At 35.9% G+C, this 25774-nt stretch overlaps 1 protein-coding gene across 1 annotated transcript; it reads right to left on the reverse strand.

The window, feature by feature from the left end:
• Nucleotides 5955-7760, reverse strand: LOC109228325 (transcription factor PRE3-like). The gene is made up of 2 exons (XM_019393477.1): nt 7184-7760; nt 5955-6317 (listed from the first exon to the last, which is right to left on the reverse strand). The coding sequence occupies exons 1-2, from the start codon at nt 7313-7315 to the stop codon at nt 6168-6170; spliced, it is 282 nt and encodes a 93-aa protein (XP_019249022.1). The 5' UTR covers nt 7316-7760; the 3' UTR covers nt 5955-6167.

A 25774-nucleotide genomic window follows, 5' to 3' on the forward strand; every position in this document is an offset into this window, starting at 1 on the left:
CGAAGGCTAGAATGGACTTACAAGAATATTGCAGGCGGCCTGAATTATACTTGCAGACAGAAAACAATGGTAAGATATTCAAGCCCAAAGCAAGTTACACATTCACTTTGGAGGAAAGACGGCAAATTTGTGATTGGGTAACGAAATTGAAGATGCCTTAGGGTTATGCGCCGAATCTTGGAAAAAAAGTTGATATGGAGGTAGGGAAGTTGAGCCATTTGAAAAGTCATGACTGTCATGTTTTCATGGAGACCTTAGTGCCTATTGCATTTGGTGGTTTGCCTAAAAGAATCTGGAAACCCATCACAGAGATTAGTTTGTTTTTCAAAGACTTGTGTTCTTCCACATTATGGGAAGAAAACCTACTCCGGATGGATCAGAACATTTGTGTAACTTCTACTAAGATGGAAAAGATATTTCCATGTGGTTTTTTTGATGTGATGGAACACCTTCAAATCCACCTTGTACACGAGGAACGACTTGGAGGGCATGTTCAATGCAGATGGATGTATCCCTTTGAGAGGTAATATTATAAGTTTGATGTAATTTTCTGTTTTATTTGAATGTTCTTGGCTAACCTGAAATTATGTAGGACAATTGGCAAATGCAAACAATTTGTTAAGCAGAGGAATAGGATTGAAGGATCTATATGCGAAGCTTATCTTGCAAAGGAAACTGCTCATTTTTGTTCTTATTATTTTGAGAGTAATGTGCCATGTGCTAGGATAGGCCCAATAGGCACACGGTCGAATGTGTGAATGATCCATTATATCCGCCTATGTCCATATTCAATCAACCAGGCCGATGTTCTAAGGCAGTTAGAAAGAGAAGTTTGAGTGATATGGAGTACAAGTCAGCTACACTTCATGTGTTGCTAAATTGTCCCAAAGTTGTACCATTTCTCAAGTAAGTACTGATTTAGTAGTTATCAAAATATAAAATTTACTGTGATTACATCTCAATGCAACTACTAAAAATATTTGATGTGTCACAGTCACTTCGTGGGTCAATTTAACCATGATGCTGTATATACGAGATTTGATACGTGGTTCAAACAATTTGTAAGTTTATCCTTAAAATATTCTAACACTATGTAGGTAAACAATGTTTGGAAGTTATGCTAACTTATGAATTTTTTTAACAATATGTAGGTCAATGATCCAAATAATGGTGTAAATCAATTTTTGAAAGATATATCTTGGGGACCTGGGCTTGAGGCCACAACAATGTCTAAGTACGTTGTGAATGGTTATAAGTTTCACACAGAGGATTGCTCTAAAAATAAAAATAGCAACAACAGTGGGGTGTGGGTTCAAGGTGGTGATGGCAACCAAGTTGGAGAGATTGATTATTATGGTGTGCTCAAAGAAATAATAGAACTAGAATATACAGGTTGGCCATTTAAGAAGTTGATACTCTTTAGATGCAAGTGGTTTGACCCAAATCCAACAAGAGGTACAAGAGTACACAATCAATATAACATAATTGAGGTTAATCATACGAGGGAGTATGATCGCTATGATCCTTTCATACTTGCACATAATGTTAGGCAAGTGTATTATGCTCCTTATCCATTGCGGCGGAATAAGTCCGATTGGTGGGTTGTAATAAAAACTAAGCCTGTAGGTAGGGTGGAAGTCGAGAATGTGTTAGATGTTGCATATCAAAACGATATCTCCAGTAGTGGACGAACTTTTAGAAAATGATTTGGAACATCCTGAACACATATTAGAAGAAGTTGATATAAATGAAGTAAGAATTGTAGAAAACGAGGAAGAAGAATCAACTGATGAAGCTCAAACTAGTGAGGAAGAAGAATTCTGGGACGAGGAACAATACGTCGATGAGCTTTAAAAAGTTGGTTTCGTTAATAACTCTCGTTTATAGCTAGTTTCTTTATATGTTTCAATCTAAATATGTATTATATTATGCAGATGACAGGCAAGGGTCGAGGTAACAATGACCCTACTGATTCTCGGGGTCGAGAAAAGGCTAGGAAACCAAAGAGGAGGGTAGAAGATAATACTCAATCTTTTCCACCCTCTTCAGAGATGCCTATGCCTATGCCTATGTCTTTGTCTCCACCCCAGGGCTATTCTGAGCTGCCACAGCATCACGAGCCCTACATCTTCGGGCAGACATCAGGTCTTTCGTCACAGGGCCATAGGACTATACGTCCGGCATACAGTCCAGCTGCCTCACGACCACGTGGATCGCAGCCATCTGCATCGCATGGATCGCATCGATCTATTTCACATCCACATGGATCATATCCATCAGTGTCACAGCCACTTGGGTTAGAGCCACTCGGGTCACAACAATCAGTATCACAGCCACTTGCGGTCCATCCAGCTATGTCGCAGTCACAGGGATCGCAGCCATCTTCATCGGCGACTCCATCTATTTCAGGCCTTTGCCTGCGAGATACTAGCTCTGACCCCCCTACACCTTCCACACATGCCTCTGATATACATGCTTCGGATGGTCATTCCGGTGATGACGAGGAGATGCATTATGATCAATATGGCAGGATCATCATAGTCCCTGGGGGTGATGGGTAAGAGTTATTTGTTATTTTTACGTTTATTATTTTGTACAGTTTGTACTAAGATATTAATGTATTTTTTTTATTAAATTGCAGGTTCATCCCGAGTAATATTACTACGAGGATAATCACTAAAGCCACCAGAAAGCTTTATAATGGCCCTTATGCGACTTGGAGTGAATTCCCATTCTCGCTGAAGGAGCAAATTTTCAATCAATTTAAAGTATAAATGTTCTTTTAAGCAGTATAATTATTTATATTTATGATATTTCCATATAATATTTAACTTTTGTAATACAGAGCAAGTGTATATGGGAACGCCACTATAGCGCGGAAGTGGCTGCAAATTTTCATCACAAAGCTCGCAAGCGGTTGTCGCATAGTTTCTCCAAAGTTAGAAAGTTGAACCAGAAGCCTGACTGGTTGCTTTAGAATTTGTGGGAGGATTTGCAAAGGCAATGGCTTACCGCAAAGTTCTTAGAAAAGAGCGAAAAAGGAAAGAAATCTCGCGCATCTGAGAAGGAAGGCTCCTTGCACACTGGAGGTGCGATCAGCCTAGGGACAATAAAAAGAAGATTGGTATGTAATTGCTTAATTTATTTTAATTTTCAAAGTATATCTATTCTGTTTATTAACTAAAATTTATGAGTTTTCAGGAAAAAAAGTTGGGGTGTCCGATGAACCAAGATGAGCTATTCAAGGAGACTCATATTGTAAAGAAGAAGAAAGAGACGGATCAAGAAAGGTGGGTCGAGGGCCGAGCCTCGACTGTACATGTAAGTTTTCACTTTTCATTAAGTATTTTGATTTACTTTTGTATAAATTTTGAAATACTAATTCAATGTAATTTTTCTTATAGGGTCGCTTCACAGCTGACGTGGAGGAATTCATACGCAGTCAGCCAAGTAATGAGCCAGGCGAGCCAATCCAACCTTCGGACGAGGATGCTGAAAGAATGTGGACGGAGGCTGCTGGGGTTCCAAAATGGGGGAAGGTATACGGGCTTCCTACTAAGAAATTCCATCGCTATAAGTGTGGAATGCAAGGAATAGGGACTTCCTCGCAAGGCGAGCAACTTGATGGGGAGAGCCTCTCCGCTATGCGGGAGACTGTGACAAAGCTCACATCCGAGCTAGAAGCGGCCAAGGAAAGAGAAAAGCTTAGAGATGCTCAGTACATTGGCATGCAAGCTCAGTACCAGGGCATGCAAGAGCAGCTCAAATCTCTCCTAGCTTCTGGATGTTTTCCGATTCCCCGATCTCGTGAGTCATCGCCTCTAGTGAGTCATCGCCAGAGGCTCGACTTGAACGTAAGCGTTCCTTCCGTCCTCCCCGTGCTCGTTCCTCCCGTCCTCCCCGTGATCGTTCTTCCCGTCCTCGACAAGTAGACCCTTCTGCATACCGTCTTGGTGATGAAAGTTCATCAGACGGTGATGATAATGATGTTGTACAAAACACTCCTTGACTTTTATATACTTTGAACTAGACAAATAGAACCGGTTTTGAACTAGGTGTAATAAGCGTTAACTTAATATTGTTAGTTTAATTTGTTAGCTCTATTGAACTTTATTTTGTTGGTTTTAATGTATTTTTTGAATTGTGTTGTTGTTGTTGTGTTGTTGTTGTTGTGGTGGTGGTGGTGGTGGTGGTGTTGGGTTGTTGTGGAGATTTTGGTATTGAAATTGTAGTTTATGAATTGAATTATATTGTTATTTAGGAATTTGGTATGCTGGCAGGTGGTGTAGCTGCCAAAACAGGCAGTTTCTGCCAAAATTATACCTAGAAAAAGTGACCAACTTTGGTCGCTTTTCTATTTAAAAAATATATTTTCTGGGCAATAGCGACCAAGGTTGGTCGCTAATTAACCCAGATTTCCTAAAAAGCGACCAACTTTGGTCGCTATTCTGTTTAAAAAAAAAATTCAGGAAATTAGCGACCAATTTTGGTCGCTTATGTTTAAAAAAAAATTAAATTCTTGAAATTAGCGACCAATTTTGGTCGCTTATGTTTAAAAAAAATTAAAAATATTTTTAAAAAAAAGCGACCAACTTTGATCGCTATTTTCCAGATTTTAAAATATAATATTTGATTTACAGACCAAAGTTCGTCGCTATATTTTGAATAATAATAAATAAAAAAACGTAATTTAAATATAGAGACCAACTGTGATCGCTAAATTTATATTATTAAAATATTAAAGCGATCAAAGTTGGTCGGTATATTGTTTACCGGAATATTTGGTCGCTAATTAGCGACCAACTTTGGTCTCTAAGGTAAAGGGACCAGCAAAATAGCGACCAAGCCAGTTTGGACGTTTTTTGGTCGCTTTGCGACTTGTAAGCGACCAACTTTGGTCGCTTTTTGTGGTCGCTTTTTTCCGGATTTCTAGTAGTGTACTGTCGCTCATTTGACTTTATTGCTTACATTTATTTGTTTTGCTGATTGTTCTTCATTTATTACTCATCATTGATCATAAAGAGCCATCATCAAGGTCCTTAGAACTGTTAGTTCTTCACCGACCATCCCCAGTCTGACACTCTAGCTCGACCTCAAGGCCCAGCATAGGCCAGCTCGAGACCCCGATTCAAGATTATTCATTTTGCATAACATACTGTCCTCAAGCTTTTATCTCATTTTCCTGACTCACACTTAGCATCTATCGCTTAACAATTAGCATTAAAATAAATCACGTATTTTTAGAACCACAAAATTAAATTTAATACGTAATTACCATTTTCAAGATAAACATTCTTCTATCTGAATTTTTCCTTTCCAAGCCACTCGGGACCTGACTCAAAACCTCTCATTAAGAATGGTTTGAACTGTGTACTTTTTTCTTCGACGGAAGAAACGTATTGCTTTGAATCTGGAGCGGATAACTTTGCTAGCTAGTAGCCTAGTACTTTTTTTTTTTTTTCACATCCTCCTTTCATTTATTCATCTTTTACTATCGGTAAATTCTATATATTAGACATTCAAGATATAATGCTCAATATGCATTTATAGGCATTTATTATCCTTAATTGGTTGGCTCATGGCTGTGCAATGTTGGTAGTTTGCTTCATATGTATATATAATAACTATAGCCAGTTACCTTTTTGTCTCAGTGAAAGATAAACTTGATTGCTTGTCGGTTGAATTTCATAGTGATTCCCGAATTAATGATTTATCATACAGAAGTACCTAAATTAATTCAGTAACTAGAATATATGACTATACTTATATATTAAACAACAAACTGCAGACCACGGAAATTAATATGAATTCCGATTATATATTCCCAAACAACATACCTATACGTGTGAAATTCTCTAGACACTCCCAACTCAACCAATTACCCATATTTCCAACCCATTATCCAAATATTTCACCCGTTATGACCCAAAGTAACACCATTCCATTAGAGACAATGAGAATCAAAATGCTCTCCTCTTTATTGCACACAACTTAAACTGAAGAATTTAAAGATCTTAGATACTCCTACTTCGTAAGGATTTTCTAGTAGTCAACAAAATTAATAAGGAGAGAGTGTAAGGAAAATCCTAGAAGAATAATTTGAAATGCAAAATCAAAATATGAAGGAAACAGAAATTTAAAAAAGAAAAAAAGAGAGAAAATATGGTCTATTGCAAAAGTAGGCTTCTAATAAGTGCAGCTTGGGCGGTGTCTGAAGTGGCCAAGAGCTGAGATAAGCGCTCACTAAGATCATCAACTTCTCTGTGTAAGCCTCTTATGTAGTTGCATGTGTCTTGTAACACCCTCGCTGATGAAACCTGCCCCAATTACAAATAAAAGAACATTAATTCATATCAAAAGTACTGTATGCTTTTAATTACATAAATTGTACTGTGTAATACTCCCTCCGTTCACTTTTACTTGACATGTATACTAAAAATAAATTTTTATTTTTACTTGTCACTTTACGCATATCAAGAGAAGCCATTTTTTTTTTCCTCTTATATATACCCACAGTATTTATTACTCATTTCAAATCAGTTTCTCAAATCAAATAAAATATGCATCAATTAATATGTGTATCATGGTAAATTATGCACTTCATTTATTATTTCTTAAGGGGCGTGAAAAGTCAAAAGTGAAAGGGAGTAGTAAGAGTATATAATTAGAGTCAACCTATTTATGTAGAGACAAGTTTAGTAAGTTCAATGAATCAAGGGACAAAAGGAATCCTTTGGTTAAAATTAAATATATTATCACTTCGCTTGGTTTCTAAGGTCCTTGAGAAACCAAGAACTTAAAACCTAGGAAAGGTCATCGGGACCACTGGGACTTATAACCTCTTAATTTCCCTTGTACTAGGATTAATTACTAGTAGCTTTTACTAGGTTCTTCCTTCTTTATACTCTATGCACCTCGTAATATATATACACACCCAGAGGGGAAGCTACACTTTGGTAAGAACGGTCATTTGACCACACTTTGTCGGAAAATTATATTGCGTATGTAGGTAAAATATTTGATTTTAGAGATACGTGACATATATTGAACATTCTTTGTCAGAATTTTTTTTTTTTACTTCTTTTAAGTTTGGACACCCTTGAGGAAATTTACGACTTCGACTGAATACACCATTATAAAAGAAAGAATTAATATTAATAGAGCTAAACATACAAATACGTACCTTGTCAGAGGACCTATTACGAAGCTCAGGAAGAAGGTCCTGCAACTTGGAAACAAGATCATTTATCTGGTCTTCAGAAATCCTTGAAGATACTCCTGAATGTCTTGAACGTGACGACCTTCTGCTTGACATTTTTCAAACGTAAACTTTTTGAAGAAATATTACAGCTAGTGATGATATAGGCGGGGGTTTGAGTGTGCAATGTGGAGAACAACCTTATGGAGATCGAGTGAGAAAATATAATGGTGCTTTAATTTGGAGAAGATTAATTAATTATAGAGGAAAGAAAGAGATCAAGACTAATGCATAAGAACACAATTGTAGCTAGTGAAGAAGACAATTGCATGGGAAAAAGAAGTGGGCTTAGTTTGTCTTTAAATAGGGTTTTGGGAGACAGAAGAAAATATCAAGTTTCTGGAGACATGGACGAAGCTACATGTTATAGAGGGCGGTCAACTAACCACCCTTCGTCGGAAAATTACACTGCGTATATAGGTCAAATATTAGATTTTAGAATTATATAACATATATATTGAAAACTCTTTCTCGGAGAATATTTTTCACTTCTTTCAAGCTTGAACACCCTTGAGTAAATTGCTGGCTTCGCCTTTGTCCGGAGATATCCCCCTTCTATATGAAAATATTCTAATTCCTTAAGTTGCAAATTAATGAGACTAGATCTCAAATGGGCTTTACAACGAGCTTTCATCTCCTACCTACCCTCCCATCGGGGTGGGGTGTGAGCTACTGTTCTATTCAGTGTGCGAGTGTCAGAAACTACACGTAAGACCGTGTTTTTTATTGCATTTATTCACTAATGTGAGTTATTATTATTTTTTTGTGGAAAAAAAAAAGGGAACTTATTCAAGATATCGGCAAAGTAAATCTTTTATTAAAATGTGAAATAAAATTGAAGGAAGTTTTCCATACTCGACTTCTAGTATCGCAGTCAAAGAGGAAACTAAGAAAGATTGGAGAAGATGGGGGAGTTGACCAGTCAAGGATATGATTCACATTGCATACAGAGATACGGAGTATGTTATATGTATATATTTTCCTCAAACGGAAAGCATATAAACAACACGTCAAGAAAATCATATCGCCGACTCTCTTTCTGAGATTATTATTTCATCAGTATCAGTATCAGTGTATTTAATCTATTATAACTGTCATTTAATCTAAATTATATGTTATTAGATGAAATATATTTAATTACTTTTTAAATGACATAATTGTAACATGGCCATCGGATTATCAGGGGCGAAGCTATGTGTGGGCGGTGTGGCTAAGGGTGGTCGATTGAACACCCTTCGCCGAAAAATTATGGTGTATTAGGATAAAATACTACTTGTAGGTGATCAAAAAATAAATTTTGAACATTCTTGCATAGATCACTGGGAAAAGGTGTTCAAATTTTGAATACCCTTATTGAATTTTCTGGTTTCGCGGCTTCCGGGTTTTGATTTATTAGCGGTTATATTGGAGATGAATCCATATCTGATTCTCGGCCTCAGTATATTATCTACTTTGACAGATCAATTCACCATTCCTGCTTAATAGCTTTTTTAGTCCAGTCACTGATCTGCTGCAACTTCCGAGTGATCTGCTACAGTTATTATTTCTTTTACATTTTCAGTTACGTACTTTTAAGAAGTTTATTCAATAGTTTGGCTTCTCTGTACCTTTGTAAATGTGTTAGATATTTTCTAGATGGTCCATCTCATGTATTACTACGTCGCATAAGCAGAGGCGGATTTATAATCAAAATCATGGGGCACGTGAATTTATTATCTTTCCGTATTAGATAGAAAGAATTATAACAAAATACACATGACTTCACACCATAACAAGAAATGACCTATGTTTTTAAGTTTTACCCAACCTAACTCATATTGTACATATTTTGAAAATACTAGCTCTTGCAAATTCAAAATATGTGTTCTTACACACATTGCTTCTAAAAGCTATGGAATTAAATCTGTGTTCTCACAACCATTGCTTTCACTCTCTCTTCTTCTCACATCTTTTACATATGCTTCAAGGCGTCGTCCACCATTACTGCTTCTCCCCCTATGTCACCTGGTTGCAATGCAAAAAAATTGAAGGATAGAAGTCCACCATTGAAGGCCATTCAAAGCTTTGCTTTAGAAAATAGAATTTTTTGAGTTTGTTAGTTGTTTGGATTAGGTGTTGTTCCAATTGATTAAAAATATCAAAAGGAGTTCAAAGTTTAAATTTGAAGTGATTTGGAGTAGATTTGAGCAAGATTTGAGTTAGATTTCAGAAAAGACGCAAGGAAGAAGACAAAATTAATTTTTTTGTATAATTATGTATAATCTTGTATAATAGTGTATATGAGTGTATAAATACATCTTATACACTGTTGTACACTTTTATACACCTTTATACAAACGTTTGTAGACGAACTTCTTCCACGATTTTCAATTGCAATTCTTGTTCAAAACCAGTCCAAATCTCCATTAAATAACTTCAAATTTTATATACAACCTCCTTATACTATTTCTAACAAGTCTAAATAACACCCACTCTAAATTTCTTACAAAATAAAATTAGGAATTTAAATCCACATATTTAAGCTTGTTAAAAATCTAATTTTCACCACCCAAATGGATTTGGTTTGTTGAACTAATATTTGAGTCACAGTTACTGATTCGAAAATTAACTTAAAAGCTTGAGCAATCTTTTTTAAAAATTAAATAGTAATTTTGAGAACCTATTGGAGTTGGATGTTTAATCTTAGCCTATTATTTTTGGGCTAGTTGGTTGTAAATTGAAATATGGGCTATAAAATTGAAAAGTGGGAAGCCCAGTTGTTCTTATGTGAAATTTTCCCTATTAGATATTTAGTGTTCGTTTGGACATAAAATTTTGATGGAAGATTTTTTCAAAAAATTTCATTTTTTTTCGAGATCAGCGTTTATTCATAAAATTATCAATTTTCACTTGAAGATGCATTTTGGAAATTTTCGAAAATTTGAAAAACTGCAAAAAGCTATTTTTCAAAATTTTTACTCAAATCACTCACAATACTTCAAAAACAACCCAAACTGAAATTTATGTCCAAACACAACTCTAAATTTTAAATACCATTTTCACTTGAAAAAAAATTTCACCATTTTTCGAATTTTACAATTCTTATGTCCAAACGCCTACTTAATGTACGTATTTTCTAGAATTAGTCCAATATTATTTGTTGACACCCATTTTCCAAAAATACTAAAGGGTGCACTTGATTGAAATACTGGTTTATTTATATAGAGAAACATGGATCAATTCTGACTTGGTTTTTTTCTATTCTTTTTTAGTGATGCACTCATATTCAAAAAATTCAAAATCCGCCTCTGTGCATAAATATAGCATTGAAGGAATTGATCTCTCATGACGACCAATTACAATGAAATCTTCCATATTGTCTTCCATATTTTATTTATTCATTATCTAAATTATGGGTGTATTTGGTACGAAGAAAAACATTTTCCGAAAAATATTTTCCAAATATTTTTATGTTTGGTTGGCTTAAATGTTTTGGAGAACATCAATCATTTTCCTCCCAATTGGAGGAAATTATTTTCCCTATCAAAAGGAGGGAAAACATTTTCCAAAATTCTTTTTCAACCTTTTTCACCCTATTCCCCATGCCCACCAACCCACCCTCACCCACCTCACCCCACCCCCAAACCACCCAAACCCCCTACCCCTACCTCACCCCACCCACCCCAACCTCGCCCACCACCCACCCTAAATAAAACTATTATTAAGGGTACTTTTTTTTTTTCATGATGTAATAAAAGTAATTTCTTTCATTTCAACAAAATGAGTACTTTTTTTTATGATATAGAAAAAGTATTTTTTTTTCATTTCAACAAAACGAGTACTTTCTTTTCATAAGGTAGAAAAGTATTTTCTTTCTTTTCAGCAAAAACAGTACTTTTTTTTCATGATTTAGAAAAAATATTTTCTTTCATTTCAACAAACTAAGTATTTTCTTTCATGATGAGAAAATATATTTTCTTTCGTTTTAACAAAAGAAGTACTTTCTTGAAGTAAAAAAAAATTCTCATTTTAATAAATTGAGTAATTTCTTTTCATGATGTAAAAAGGGTATTTTCTTTCATTCAACAAAATGAGTAATTTCTTTTCTTGTTGTACAAAAGATACTTTCTTTTCCAACAAAATAAAGTATTTGTTTTTTATCGAGCTCAAATTTTAACGTTGTTCTTGTGTCAAAAAGTAAAGTAGCACACTTGCTCTTTTGGGTTTGTGTGAATTTTGAAAAGAGTAATTAAATTCTTGAAGAAAATAGAGTATGGGGGAGGGGAGTGGGGGGAAGGAGTACAGGAAACATAAGGATTTTGAGGAAATATTTTGTACTCTCTAACCAAATACTAAAAAATATTTTCCGCAAAAAGTTTTCGTTCATCCACCAAACAAAAAAAAATAAGTGATAAAACCACTCATTTTCCAGCATTTTCCTTCGTACCGAACACACCCTGTATTGCCGATCTTTTGCAAAAAGAGTCGTATAACTAGATCTAAGAACATTTGTAATGGATCATAAATTAAACCGATTAAATATGTATATTCATATAAGTTTGTTTTCTTTTGTTCTCTCATGATTTTCCTTTTGTTTTGGTAATCCAAGGAGCTGTTTGTACATACTCCTATATGTTTTTAATGACCAATATATCTACTTTGTACAATATTCTCTACTCTTTTCTAAGGCGACGAGATGTAAACTAAATTTTAAAGCAGCTTTGAACAAACGACTAGTTCAATACCTTTTTACCCTGTATAATTTTTTTAGTTGGACAATAGATAAGTTTTCACTGCAAGCATAACCTGAAAATTAGATTGCAGTGCCTGTTATAAACTACACTGACCGCTGTGTTAAATTACATTAAGAGTCTGTTTGGAAAGCCACTTAGGAATTGAATTTGTGTGTAATTGGATGTAATTACACTGTTTGATGTGTTTGTCTGGCCAAGTAATTACTTGGTCAACATGAAATTAGGTGTAATTGAATAGATGTAATTACAGTACTCTCCAAATCTCAAGAGAAAGTGAGAATTAGTGGTAATTACACTATGTAATTACAATGTTACTTTCTAATATTTTTCCTTTTTATTTTTATTTTAATTTATTTTCTTTATAACCTTTTATTTCCATTATTTTAATTTATTTTTATTTTTACTTTTTATTATATTTTTACGTTTTAATTTCTTTTTGAATTTTAAAATATATTTTCTTTGTACATTATTTAATATTTTATTTCTCTACCTTATATTTTCTTTGTACATTATTTATATTTTATTTCTCTACCTTTACTTCATGTGATTTCATATAACTGCTCGTATATTTTATTTCTTATTCATTTTATTTTCTTTATTTAGTGTAATTGCGTTATTATTCTAGTTTTTGAACTACATCTCCTAATATTAGAAATAATGAGTCATTAACAAATTTGGCATATGATGAGTGATGCCATTAACGTAAAATTTTGTTGTTGAATGAGGTTATAAACTTATTATGTTTCCTAATCTTAAGTTGTATTAGAACTTATTTTTATTATGTTGGAATTTGACATATGTTAAAGTATTTTTTTTTTGGGGATTTTGAAATCATGTTATATTTATTCCAATTTACTTGTTTTAGTGGTATTAGTTTGTTATTTCACATTGCATGTTGTTTATTTTTTAGTTAGAATTGATAGATTAGTATTGTCAAACATTTGCATAATATTATGATGTTATATTCATAGATATTAATTTATTGTATCAAACATGCATTCCATGATGTTCTTATACTTAGCTTGTGGAACCAAACAGTATGGTTGTAATTACATTGTAATTACGTTATGATAAATAAACAGGTCATCGTAACTACTAAGCTATATAATTACTAAACTGTGTAATTACTACCCTAATAATTACATCAATTTCAATTACCGGGTAAATTTCCAAACAGACCCTGATAGTGAAAATTTTGTTTATATTATCATGGTATATACGTGAAGAAGAAAAAGACCAAAGGAATCTTATGAAATATGGTATATATTCGTGTCTCAAGTACACATTTTTATCGTTTTCATGACTTGCCTACCTGGATTATATTTTGATTGAGTACTGTGCCATACATACGAAGTCGTTTTTGTTCTCTTTTAACTAAATAGTTATGGAAACTATGTTGGCACATTAACGTGGTCTCTCTGTTTATAGTACTTGCATTTCTGTAATGTTTTTCAAAAAATTTCAGCTAAAATTTACTTTATTAATTTTTTTTTTTTACCAAATATGTGCTTGACATGATTTTACATGAACACATGCTTGCAAAGCATCCAATGGTTAGATGGAATGAGATTCTATCGACAGGAAATAATGTATTTGTCTTTTCCATCCCCTATTGTTCAGGTGTTTCAAGATAGATTTGCTCATACTATCTGGACGGTTGAATATTATATTGATGCCCAAACATGTAATTTGGTGTTGCGGAATATCATGAGATTTAATGTGGTTCGGCTAAGCCTAATTCTCGGGGCAGAAGCAGAGAGAGTTTTCCATTATGAATGAGAAGAAAAACACAATACAATCTGTAGAATCCCCAACTACAACCCCTATATATAGATCCCAAATAGTCCCAAACTTATAAGAGAAGGTTTCCCAATTTGACAAGGACTATAAGTTTTCCTTTCCCAAATCTATTAGGACTATGGATTTTCCTAAACCTATAGGGATTATGGGTTTCCTAAAAATACAAAGAAATAATTCAAGCCACAAAATAACATTTGGAGTTTTGAAATAAGGAAATTTTCATGATTTTTAAATGAGCTTTGACACAATAACACTCGACATTTTTATAATTTGATCGGGGCTGAATGAAACAAATTTATGAAAATTTCGTTTTTTAGTTAGTTTTTTCCCCTTCAAACTCCAAATTTGAAAGAAATCTTTTTTTTTGGTAAATAAACATTATATTAATCAGCAAGTAATTAAATTACAAATCAATCTTAGCTATCGTCATTGAAAGAAATCACCGTTAATTACTAAAATGCAAATGAAAAGATATCATGCGTAAGTAAATGCGAGGACTAAAAATAAAAAAATCTTTATACAAATAGCTAGCAATATTTATTGTTTACTTTTTCTAATTATATACATAAATTATACATTGATTAAACTGATATTAGTAAGTTGGATGGACTTAATTTTCATGAAAATAATATTTTGTATGTGCAAGTCACTTACTAAAGTCTAAAGAAAGTATAACAGCTGTAGTGCAGTGTTAAATGACCATTCGGACCACCTTTCTTTTTACCAATCCAAAGTCCATTATTAAAATAAAAGCTAACGTTCTTTCTTCTTAATATTAAAATTTGTAAGCTTCTAAGAGGTTCTATTTCATGTGTCGGGATATCATTAAAAAAAAAAAGAATAAAAAAGAGAGAGAAAGAGGGAGAAGGACAAAGAGAGAACAACTAATATTTTTTAACTAAATGTGAGGACTAAAATAAACTGGGATTAATTTAATTGGAAAATAAGAAAGGCTCAGCGACCTTTTGGGAGAGCACATGATTTTGATCCAATAGACAGCGAGGACTGAGCTCTAAGTCACAAGGAGATTTATTTCTTTATTCCATTTTCTTTAAAATTCAGTGGGCTGGTCTGCTCCTCTTTTTCTTTTTTAAAAAAAAACGTACAGTGTTTACCGGAAAAATGATACAGTTGAATTTGTAACGTGATTTATAGACACGTGGATTAAATTGATCTGATAAAGTAAGATAACAAAGTGCAAGCAAAATAAATAAAGATAATTGAAGAAGAAACAAGCCTGAGCTTTAGAATGTTCCCACCGTTATCGACAATAATTGGAAAACCTCGAACACACTTGTATGAAGCTTAAGAGAATGAGAGAAAGAGTATTAGTCTTTTGCTGTTCGTATTTCTTGATGTCTTACGGTAGAACGAAAACCCCTATTTATATTAGAGCTATAGGATGTACAGCCTACCAATTATGCCCTATTGATTAGTAATATTAACGCAACAATAAAAGGTAATAAAAGCTAATAACAACGGGAGGAATCTTGGGGTCTTCTATATAACGTTTCTGTAACGGTCATATCTTGAATTACTTCTTACCCCGCCCACAGATTTGTATCCGGTATCAATATCTTATCCGGCCACAAATTTGTATCCGGTATCAATATCTTATCCGGCCACGGGTTTGTATCCGATGTGAACATGATTGAATCACTGCTGATTGGTCATCCTTGACACGTGTTGCTTTTTAATTCACTCATCTTCTGATACCGGTTTTACCGTACATGCTAAGGGTTAAGTAGAAGAAGAGGAAGAAGGAGGAGGAGAAGAAGAGAAATAAATTTAATTAGTTATTTTAAAAAAGTTGACACCCCGAGAAAGATACAATTTGATCTTCTTAGCATATGCTTTGCCCATCTGATTGTTTATTTTATCAAAGGACCGTGATTTGTTTAATTCTCCAGACCAGAGATATTAATGTTGCAAGAGCAGAGATATTAATCTAAACGCTCATAGTCGGTGAAGAAGTTTTTTTACTCATGCTAGTTTTAGTTTTTTAATATCTAGAGATACGAGCGTTAATAAAAATAAGCTTATAACCCGCTAATGTTTATAAACTGTCAGCACCCACCAAATGTTCTCGTGAAATCTATCAACGCCCATTGTCCAATGGTGTTGAGCTATCCTAGCTAATATACACTGGGTTAATGGATATTTTATGAAGTTTTATCATTTGAAAGAAATTGGTCCATATAAAAATAATGAATAATACACTGCGGTAAATGCTCTTCCATATATTATCCTTCTCTGTTATCGTAAGGGTACGTTTGTGATGGGAGCAAACCTTGTTGCACGTGAAAAAAAGAAAAGAAGACAAAATAAAAGAAAGAAAAGTCAAAGAGAGAATACTTATGACATAAGTGATTACGTTGGCACGACATATATTCAAATGCTTATAAAAGGAGTCTACCTTTTCATTTGAAGATTATTCCTCAACCTCTTCTTTCTCTTCAATAAAGAGCCATTTTTTGTGTGACCTGGAGTAGGCAAAAATTGCCCAATCACATAAATCTTGTATTGTCTTGTCTTGTGCAATTTATTGCTTTTCTCTTTTAAATATTTTTCCTTCTATTAGCCTGACCCACTTCCCAACAACTGGTATCAGAGCACAGACAGTGTAATTCTGGTAGAAAAGTACGGTATTAGTGTAGGTACTATTCACAAGAATAGTGCGATACTATTGATCATCAATACTAACAATATTCACGATAATGAAGTATTATTCATTAATAGTGACAATATTGTTCCCCAATAGTGATTGTTGTCTACCTTATACAGTTGAGACATTTTTTCTTACACGGAGTAATGTTTGCGGTTACTATTCACATGCACTATTCATATAATTTTTTTTGTGAAAAATGGCATCAGAAGAAGGAAAAGTTAAGATTGACAAGTTTAATGGCAAAAATTTTGGATTCTGGAAAATGCAAATAGAGGATTATTTGTACCAGAAAAAATTACACTTACCTAGCTCTGACCGACGTAAAATCAAAGAGTATGGTCAAAGCGGATTAGGATCTATTAGATCGCCAAGCTCTTGGTGTGATTCGTTTGATGCTAACACGAAATGTGGTGTTTAACATCATTAACGAGAAGACTATTGCAGGCTTGATGAAGGCGTTATCAAATATGTACGAGAAGTCATTTGCTTCAAATTAGAGGTGTCTAATGGGCCGGGTTGACCCGTAACTGGACCGGCCCAGACCGGGTAAAACCGAAACCGGACCGGCTCGGTACATAGGGGGCCGGGTGGGGCTGGGTAGGAGGGGTAGAGGGGGTTGGTCCGTTTATTTTTTTTGTAATGGTTAACCGGAACGGTCAAACCCGGTCCACGTGAACAATGCCGTGTACCGGTTTAACCGGCCCAGACCGGACCGGTACAATGGCTAATTCCTTTTTTTGTTTTTTTTTTAATTTTTGAAATCAGTGGGGCCCACTAACCGTTGGCAACGGTCACCCCTGGCGGGGATCCGTTGCCCAACGGGTTAATTGCATTAATAGCCTCTTTTTCTTTAAAATTAAACCTTTTTTCAATTTACAAAATTAACCTTCTCCAAAACTATAAATAACCCCCCTCCCCCCCCCCCCTCTTCCTCATTTCTTCACCCATCTCTCAATTCCCATTTCTCAATCTCAATTCTCAAATCTCAATTCAAGTTAAATCATGCCTCGTACTTCTAGAGTGCGCTCATATGTTTGGCAACACTTTGAAGTGGTAGAAGAAACTTAAATGAAGAAGGTCAGAAAGTAAAGTGCAAGAACTGTGGTCAAGTCTTAAATCTTCGTTCAAGGTCTGGCACAGGCAGTTTAAGGAGGCATATAAAGTAGTGTCTTGAGCGTCCTCCGAAAATAGTATTTAAGATTTTAAGACAATTTATGTTATTTTAAAATTATTAGACGTATTTATGCTTATTGTTTTAGTTTGTTAGATTAATTTGAAGTATTATTAATTTATTATGCATGAAAATTTAGTTTTACTATTTTTTTGTTAATTTACTTTTTAAATGCAAACTTTAATTTTATAATTTTGAAATAAATGTAGTACTTGCAATTTATAAGTGCANCAATTTATAAGTGCAATTTTTCCCCATCTTCCTTGTATTCTTTATATTAATATAAAGTATTAATATAACTTACAATAGTTATACAAAATACAAAAAAAATTTTAAAAAATGCACTAAACCCGGCCCGGCCGGCCCCCTTAACCCGTAACCCTTACGGTTCAATTTTTACCCGGATGAACCCGAACCCGTTAAACCCGGTAAGCCCCAACCCGTAACCGGCCCGGACCATAACCCGTACGGGTACAAAAAAATCCCAGCCCGGCCCGGCCCGGCCCACCCGTTTAACACCCTTACTTCAAATAAAGTCTATTTGATGCATCGATTGTTCAACTTAAAGATGACAGGAGGTGGATCTGTTATGAAACATATCAAATGAGTTTAATGTAATATTAACTCAGTTGAGTTTCATTAATATAACATTCTATGACGAAGTCAGAGCGTTGATTCTACTATCATCTCTACCAGAGAGTTGGTCTGCAACAATAACTGCAATTTAGCAATTCATCAGAAAGTACCAAACTCAAATTGGATAATATCATAGACTTGGTTCTAAGCGAAGATATTCTCCGAAGAGAATCAAGTGATTCCCCAGGATCTGATTTTAATACCGAAAGCAGGGGAAGAAGCAACCAAAGAGGACAAAGTCATGGTCGTGGCAAATCAAAGTCAAGGAGAAAAGGGCAATCCATAACTGCAAAGACATTACTTGTTGGAATTGAGATAAAAAGGATCATTACAATAGGTATTGTAAAGAGCCAGAGAAGAAGAAGAAGAACGACCAATACAAAGATGATAATTCAGCAAATGCAATTGCTGAACAAGTCGGTGATGCACTAATTTGTTGTGCAGATAGTCCAGTTGACTCTTGGATTCTGGACTCAGGAGCATCCTTTCACTCTACCTCATGCAAAGAATTTTTGCATAACTATACTGCTGGAAAATTTGGAAAGGTTTATCTAGCAGACGATGAACCTTTGGATATTGTTGGTAAAGATCGTATAAAGACTTCACAAGGGACGCTATAGAAATTGCAAAATGTTCGATGTGCTCCTAGCCTCAAGAAAAATCTGATATCTATGCGTCAAATTGACATTGAAGAATACATAATGGTATTCGGTAACGAATCATGGAAAATAACCAAAGGAAATTTGGTTGTGGCACGAGGCTTCAAGAAGGGAACACTATATGCAACTGCAATACAGAGAAATATTATAGCAACATTGGATCATGGTCGTGATACAACATTATGGCACCGGAGGCTCGGACATATGAGTGAGAAGGGGATGAAGTTGTTGGCATCTAAAGAAAAAATGCCAAACCCCAAGCATGTTGAATTAGGTTTGTGCGAACATTACATTTATGGGAAACAAAAAAGAGTTAGTTTCTCAAAGGCGAGAAGGACGCTAAAGAAAGAGAAGTTAGAACTAGTTCATACGCATGTGTGGGACCAACTCTTGTAACTTCTCTGGGAGGCTCACGTTATTATATCACCTTCATTGATGATTCCACAAGAAAGGTATGGGTTTATTTTTTGATGAATAAATCGGATGTGTTTGTTACCTTTAATAGATGGAAAGCTGAAGTTGAAAATCAAACAAGTCTAAAGTTAAAATGTTTGAAGTCTGACAATAAATGAGAGTATGATAGTCAAGAGTTTAAAGCATTCTACTCTGAGAATGGGATCAAAATGATCAAGACAGTTCCTGGAACACCAGAAAAAAATAACGTTGCTAAGAGGATGAAAATAACCCTGAATGAATGAGCCAGAAGTATGAGAATACATTCTGGATTGCCGAAGTATTTTTGGGCGGAGGCTCATAACACGACAGCTTATCTCATAAACAGGGGACCCTTTGTACCGCTGAATTTTGAAATTCCTGAGGAGGTACGGACAGAAAATGAGGTAACTCTCTCACATCTGAAATTTTTTGTGGTGTTACTTAGGTCCATGTAAACTCTAATGATAGAGATAAGCTTGATCCAAAAGCCAAGAAATATTTCTTTATTGACTATGGTGATGGTAATTTTGGTTATCGATTTTGGGATGATCAGAGTAGAAAGATCCTAAGACATATGAATGTTACATTTAATGAAAATGTGATGTACAAGGATAAGCTTGAAGTAGAACCAACCAGTACTAGTAAATAGACACCTGAAACAATTGAGTTAGAAGAAATCTCAAAAAATGAAATGGCCAGAGGGATTACAACTGATTCTGAAATTGAAGATGAAGAATCAGAAGTCGAATATGGATCAGAACATGCTCGGAGAGGGCCCCAATATCCATTCGCCATTTGATGAACAGCCAACGGGAAGTGATCGAGTGGAGATGTTCGCCTGCTTGGTGAATCATTGGGGCGTACTTTTGGTACTGCTCGCATTTTCTCACGAAGTCTGCGGCATCCTTTTTCATGGTAGGCCAGTAGTATCCCGCCCATATGAGGCATCTGACCAGTGCTCGATTGCTGGAGTGAGCCCCGCAATGGCCTTCATGGACTTCTTTGAGGACGCGCTAAAGTTTGGTTCGAGCCCAAGCACTTTGCCAGAGGGCCACCGTAAGTCCTCTTATACAGGTCGCTATGAAGGATACTGTATCTGGCCACTTGCATTCTCAGTTTCTTAGCCTCTTTTTTGTCGCCAGGGAGTGTGCCGTTCTCCAAGTATGCAATAATACGATTGTTCCAGTCCTAAGTTAAGTTTATGGTTCTTACCTCGACTTGGTCTAGTGATGAGTTGAGGAGATGCAACACACTTTTATCTACGGTCAGGATAGTTTTAGTAAGATGCGGCTAGTTTGGCGAGGCCATCTATTTCGGCATTCTGTGCTCATGGGATTTGATCGAGTTGGCATTCGTCGAACTCAGGCAACAGCTTGCAGATTTCGGTCTGCTATTTTTGCAATCTTTGTTCTTTGATTTGGAAAGTCCCTGTGACTTAGTTGACTATGAGTTGGGAATCATAGTAGAGTTTCAACCGTTTTGCCCCATATTTGAGTGCTAGCCTTAAGCCTGCAATTACGACCTCATACTCGGCCTCATTGTTAGTCATATCCAGGCACCTTATAGACTGGTGAATCACTTTGCATGTTGGGACCTCGAGTACGAGTCCCAGTCTGGACCCTGATGCGTTGGATACGCCATCGTTGTATAGGACCCAGAGGTCTCGCGTTTGGAGGGAAGATTAGATGGCTTCCCTTTCGGCTTCAAGCATTATTTTTGTACTGAAGTCGACGAGCACTTGTGACTTTATCGCAGTTCGCGACTGGTTGTGATATCGTGCTCACTTAGCTCGATGGCCCATTTAGCCTACCTCCCGGACAGCTCGGGCTTATGCAAAATGCTCCTCGGGGGAAAAGTTATGACGACCAGATAGGGTGGCATTAGAAATAGGGTCTTTTACACCCCATGTTTTCGTACGTGAAAGTACGCCATAAGTAAATTGATGGAAGCTCGGAAATGAGATTTACATCCTGCATTTTCGTATGTTAAAATTTCATCGTAAGTTAATCAACGTAAGTTCGAGAATGAGATTATTTTGATATTATAACCATTATGCTACTTCAAACAAGTGATGAGTAAATTCGTGAAGGTGAGAGGGTAAGGAAATCGAAGAAAATGAGTTTCGTCGAAGCTTAGCAATTTGAGTTAAAATACGGTCCGAGCTATAATACCCGGTATTTATGGACTAGTGTCATACAAGGTACTACATGAACATGATAGTAAATTGTACAAGGTATGTTAAAAGTGAGTAGTATTTTAAGTAATTTGAGATAATTCTTAATTATATGGGTGATTGGTTAATTATTGGATAGTGGGATATTACCCAATTAATTAAGGAATTACGTTGGATAAGGATTAAAGGGTGAGGTGGCAGCCCCCCATTCTAATTAATGACTCATTAGTCATTAGGATAGGTGGCACATAAGGGGTCTTTGGGCAAGACTAATCCCCAAAAGTGGTGCCCACCTAAAACAATTTAAAATGTAACATTCCTAGTCCAAATTCATTTTCTAATCTCTTTAAGGAAACGTTACTATTCATCTCTTTAAGGAAAAGTTTCATCCTTGGATAAACATATTCATCTCTTTAAAGAAAAGCATAGAAATGTTACTGTTCATCTCTTTAAGGAAAAGTTTCATCCTTGGATAAACATGTTCATCTCTTTAAAGAAAAGCATAGAAACGTTACTGTTCATCTCTTTAAGGAAAAGTTGCATTCAAGCTTTTCTTTGCATAGAAACGTGATTGCTTCGAGCTTTTTCGTACGACTTGTTCTGTGTTGTCGCAATTGACGTGTGTTAAGGGAATTATCAAGAGAATCGGCTCAGGTATGTTAAGGCTATCCTTCTTTCTTTTGGCATGATCTATACGACACAAGCAAAACGAGCAAATGCACAATTTCCATAAATTACTCTATTCATAGAAATACTAGAAATGCTTATGTTCTTGATTCCCGATGTGTCATATTATTCTATCATCTGTTCATGGGTCTCAGAAAAATACGTAAGTTGAAAAAAGTTTACTTCATGATATTACTCAAAGGTATAATGGTCTTATGACACTCTGAAAGATTTTATTGACGTATTTTTCATGCATTACATTCATGTACATTGACCCATGACCAGATGGCGTTATATACGCGTATATATGCATTTATATGTATATGGGATATAGGAAAAGGTTATGGCATTATATACGCACCACCACCAGATCAGCTGGTATACGTTGATGATTTTGCCCACAGTGGCCGAGATGATATGATGGGATGCCCAAAGAGGCCTGATGATGTTATGAAATATGTACCTATGCACGACATGACATCCATGCGCATATGCATGACACTATAATTATTTCATGAATTACAGAGTTATCCAGACTTACAGGTTGAGTCATTTACTCTATACTTCTTCCATGTCTGTTATGTACTTATTTATGTGCCTTACATACTCGGTACATTATTCATACTGACGTCCCTTTTGCCTGGAGACGCTGTGTTTCATGCTCGCAGCTCCCGATAGACAGGTCAAGAGCCCTCCACGTAGGCCATCAGCTCAGCGGAAGATGTTGGTGCGCTCCATTTGCTTCGGAGTTGCTTGTTTGGTTAGTATGATTTAGACGTGTATTGTTTGGTATGGAGGGACTCTATCCCGACCTTTATGAAAATTATGTATTCTTAGAGGCTTGTAGATAGATGTCATGTACGCAAATGATTGTATGGCCTTGTCGGCCTATGTTCAGTATACGAGTGGTTATTTTGGTCTTATAAGCCCGTATGTCTTATGTATAAATTGGTATCACATGTTGTATTCTACTAATCTCACGCCACCCTTCCATCTCAGTTATCTATGATAGTATGACATGAAAAGATACGTTATGTTGGTACTCGGTTGAGTAAGGTACTGGGTGCCCGTCGTAGCCCACCGGTTTGGGTCGTGACAAAAGTGGCATCAGAGCAGTTCTGTCCTAGGGAGTCTACTAGTTGTATCTTGTAGAGTCTTGTTTATGGGTGTGTCGTGCACCACACTTATAAGCAGGAGGCTACATGGCATTTAGGACTCTCACTCTTTCTTCTTACTCTAGATCGTGTGGTAGAGCTCAGCTGTAAGAATTCAAATTCCTAATTTCTATTTTATTTGTATTAAGACGATACCTACATAGAGAAAGACGGTTGGTAATAGACATGGCTATAGAAGAGTTGAGTCAGAGGAACTCGACTTTGCATTATGCTTATGATAAGTACACGTGAGGTCTTCAGCAGATCATGTGCGTACTGATAGGTGTAAGCCTCTTGATAAGGAGTCTTGAGGCAAGAATACCTATCCACCTTTATGGTGAAAGACAATGAGAGATTCAGAAGATAAATGCAAGTTTCAACAAACAAAAGAAGCGAGATGAAAAAGGGTACAAGGCGCCCAGTTAATGAAGGTTAACAGTGTTTATAATTCAGGCAGAGGAATATAAGCTTTTTGAGTTATATTCAACAGCAACAGAGGTATATACAATTGGCCGTACCCATCTCAGTTATGCCCTATGGGGGCTAACAGGTGTAGTTTAAGAAAAGGACGGAACATCAGGATCCGGCTGGGGTTAGAGTAACCCAAAATGGTAAATGGATTGTTGTGTTAGTTGACATTTCCGAAGGGTATTACAAATGTGCTAATAGATCTTCTTGTGAGACACCCAGATGGTGCACTCTAGAATATTACAATTAGATGTGAATACTAGCATGATCAAATTCAGAAGATAGGCACTGAAAGCTTGGAAGGGATAAATATTACCTTAGTGTGACTCTCGTCCCTAGTAGAGTGAGGACATTGAGCAACCCAAAGAGCCGATGGATGAAGCAACGGGAGCAAAAAGCAAAAGAATGTCTTGTTTAAGTTTTCTTAAGAAAGGGATAGGCAAAAATATTAGCAGAGTAATGAGAAGAGAGATAAGGAAGAATTATGAGTAAGATGCGATACATGGATGACAACGGTAGATCAAAAAGATGACGGTATTACCGGGTCCATAGTCATGTGAAGGAAGAGATGAGAGGTGATAGGCCTTAAGACAACAAAAGAGTATAGTCCATGAAGTCATATCCTCATTTCGAGAAGTGAGTTCGTGACTCTAACGTGATTACCAATAGGAAAAGCTAGACCCAAAAATAATAGAGATCAGTATGGGTTGGTGAACAAGATAAAGTAAACATGAATTAGGGATTTAGTGATTGATAATGGTCGACATCATGAGAATTTCGGATTACGTACCAGCAATAATAGAATGGACAACAGAAGAATATTTATAAGAAATTCAGAGAAAGGTCATTCAAGAAGACGCTTCCTAAAGCAAGCGATGTGAGCAAAGTTAAGCTTAAGGGACTATATGTGCCAGTTATACTAAGTGTCACCCTCATGAGTAAGGAAAGTTGCTATCCTTGGTACAGAAGGATCACCACAAGGCGAGTAAGGGTCATCAATGATGTGAGAAGACGCCAGAGATAAAGAGGTAATAAATATTTGTACTCCCCTAAAGGGGGGAATATGGAATGATGTGGAATTAAGCCAGAATTAAGTGGTTCTAGTAATTATGGAATGGTAAAGGAAGAATGCAAAAAAAAGTGAAAAAGGGATGAGATTGCAATTATCCAAAGCCTACATATATGCTATGATTCCAGAACATTATGCAAATACGACGTCAAGGAGAGGAAGTAAGGGTTCCTGCCCGAAATGTTATTTATAGATAAGGAGCCACTGTGATAGGTAAGTTAAGACAAAGGAAATAACCAAGAAAGATTATGCGGAATGTTGATATGAGAATGGGCCAACGACTAGTTAGCAGTTGATTCAGGAAGAGCCTAGTTATGGCTAGACAGGAGGTTACAGACTAATCAGCAGATCGTGCAAGATAAGCATAAGTAAAGCCAAATATAGTAAATTCAGCCTTGCAGTAATGTCATTAGATAGGAGTCGGGGTAGTTAAAGGTAACGTGTGAATGTTACGGGAATAAAAGAGAGTGCCACTGGGAAGACAGTCAAAATATTAGTTCAGAGGCAACCCTACAAGCACAAGGGCGTGGAGATAAGTAACTACGGGTAAATATAGGCGAGGAAGAACATCAAAAATTCCGTCAGGCATACGATGTGATAAGCTCGCAGCCTATCAAGAGTCAGAGGACCCCCCCCCCCCAAGTACTACAATGAAAGACTAGTTGAGGAAATAAGGAAGAAGCTTCAACCAAAGTACAGTGACATAAAGAGGAAATGGTTGTGTAACAATAGTCTAACTACCAAATTGTATGCACTCCAAAAGAAAGTTGCACCTACCATGGCTAATGAGCGGGGAGTAAAACCAAAAGTAATATTCGAGACCATATGAGTTGCACAAAAACATCGGCATGCGTGAGAACTCAGATAAGCTAAGTATGCACACA

The sequence above is a fragment of the Nicotiana attenuata genome, chromosome 6 (assembly GCF_001879085.1).
Source record: "Nicotiana attenuata strain UT chromosome 6, NIATTr2, whole genome shotgun sequence".
Classification (NCBI taxonomy): domain Eukaryota; kingdom Viridiplantae; phylum Streptophyta; class Magnoliopsida; order Solanales; family Solanaceae; genus Nicotiana; species Nicotiana attenuata.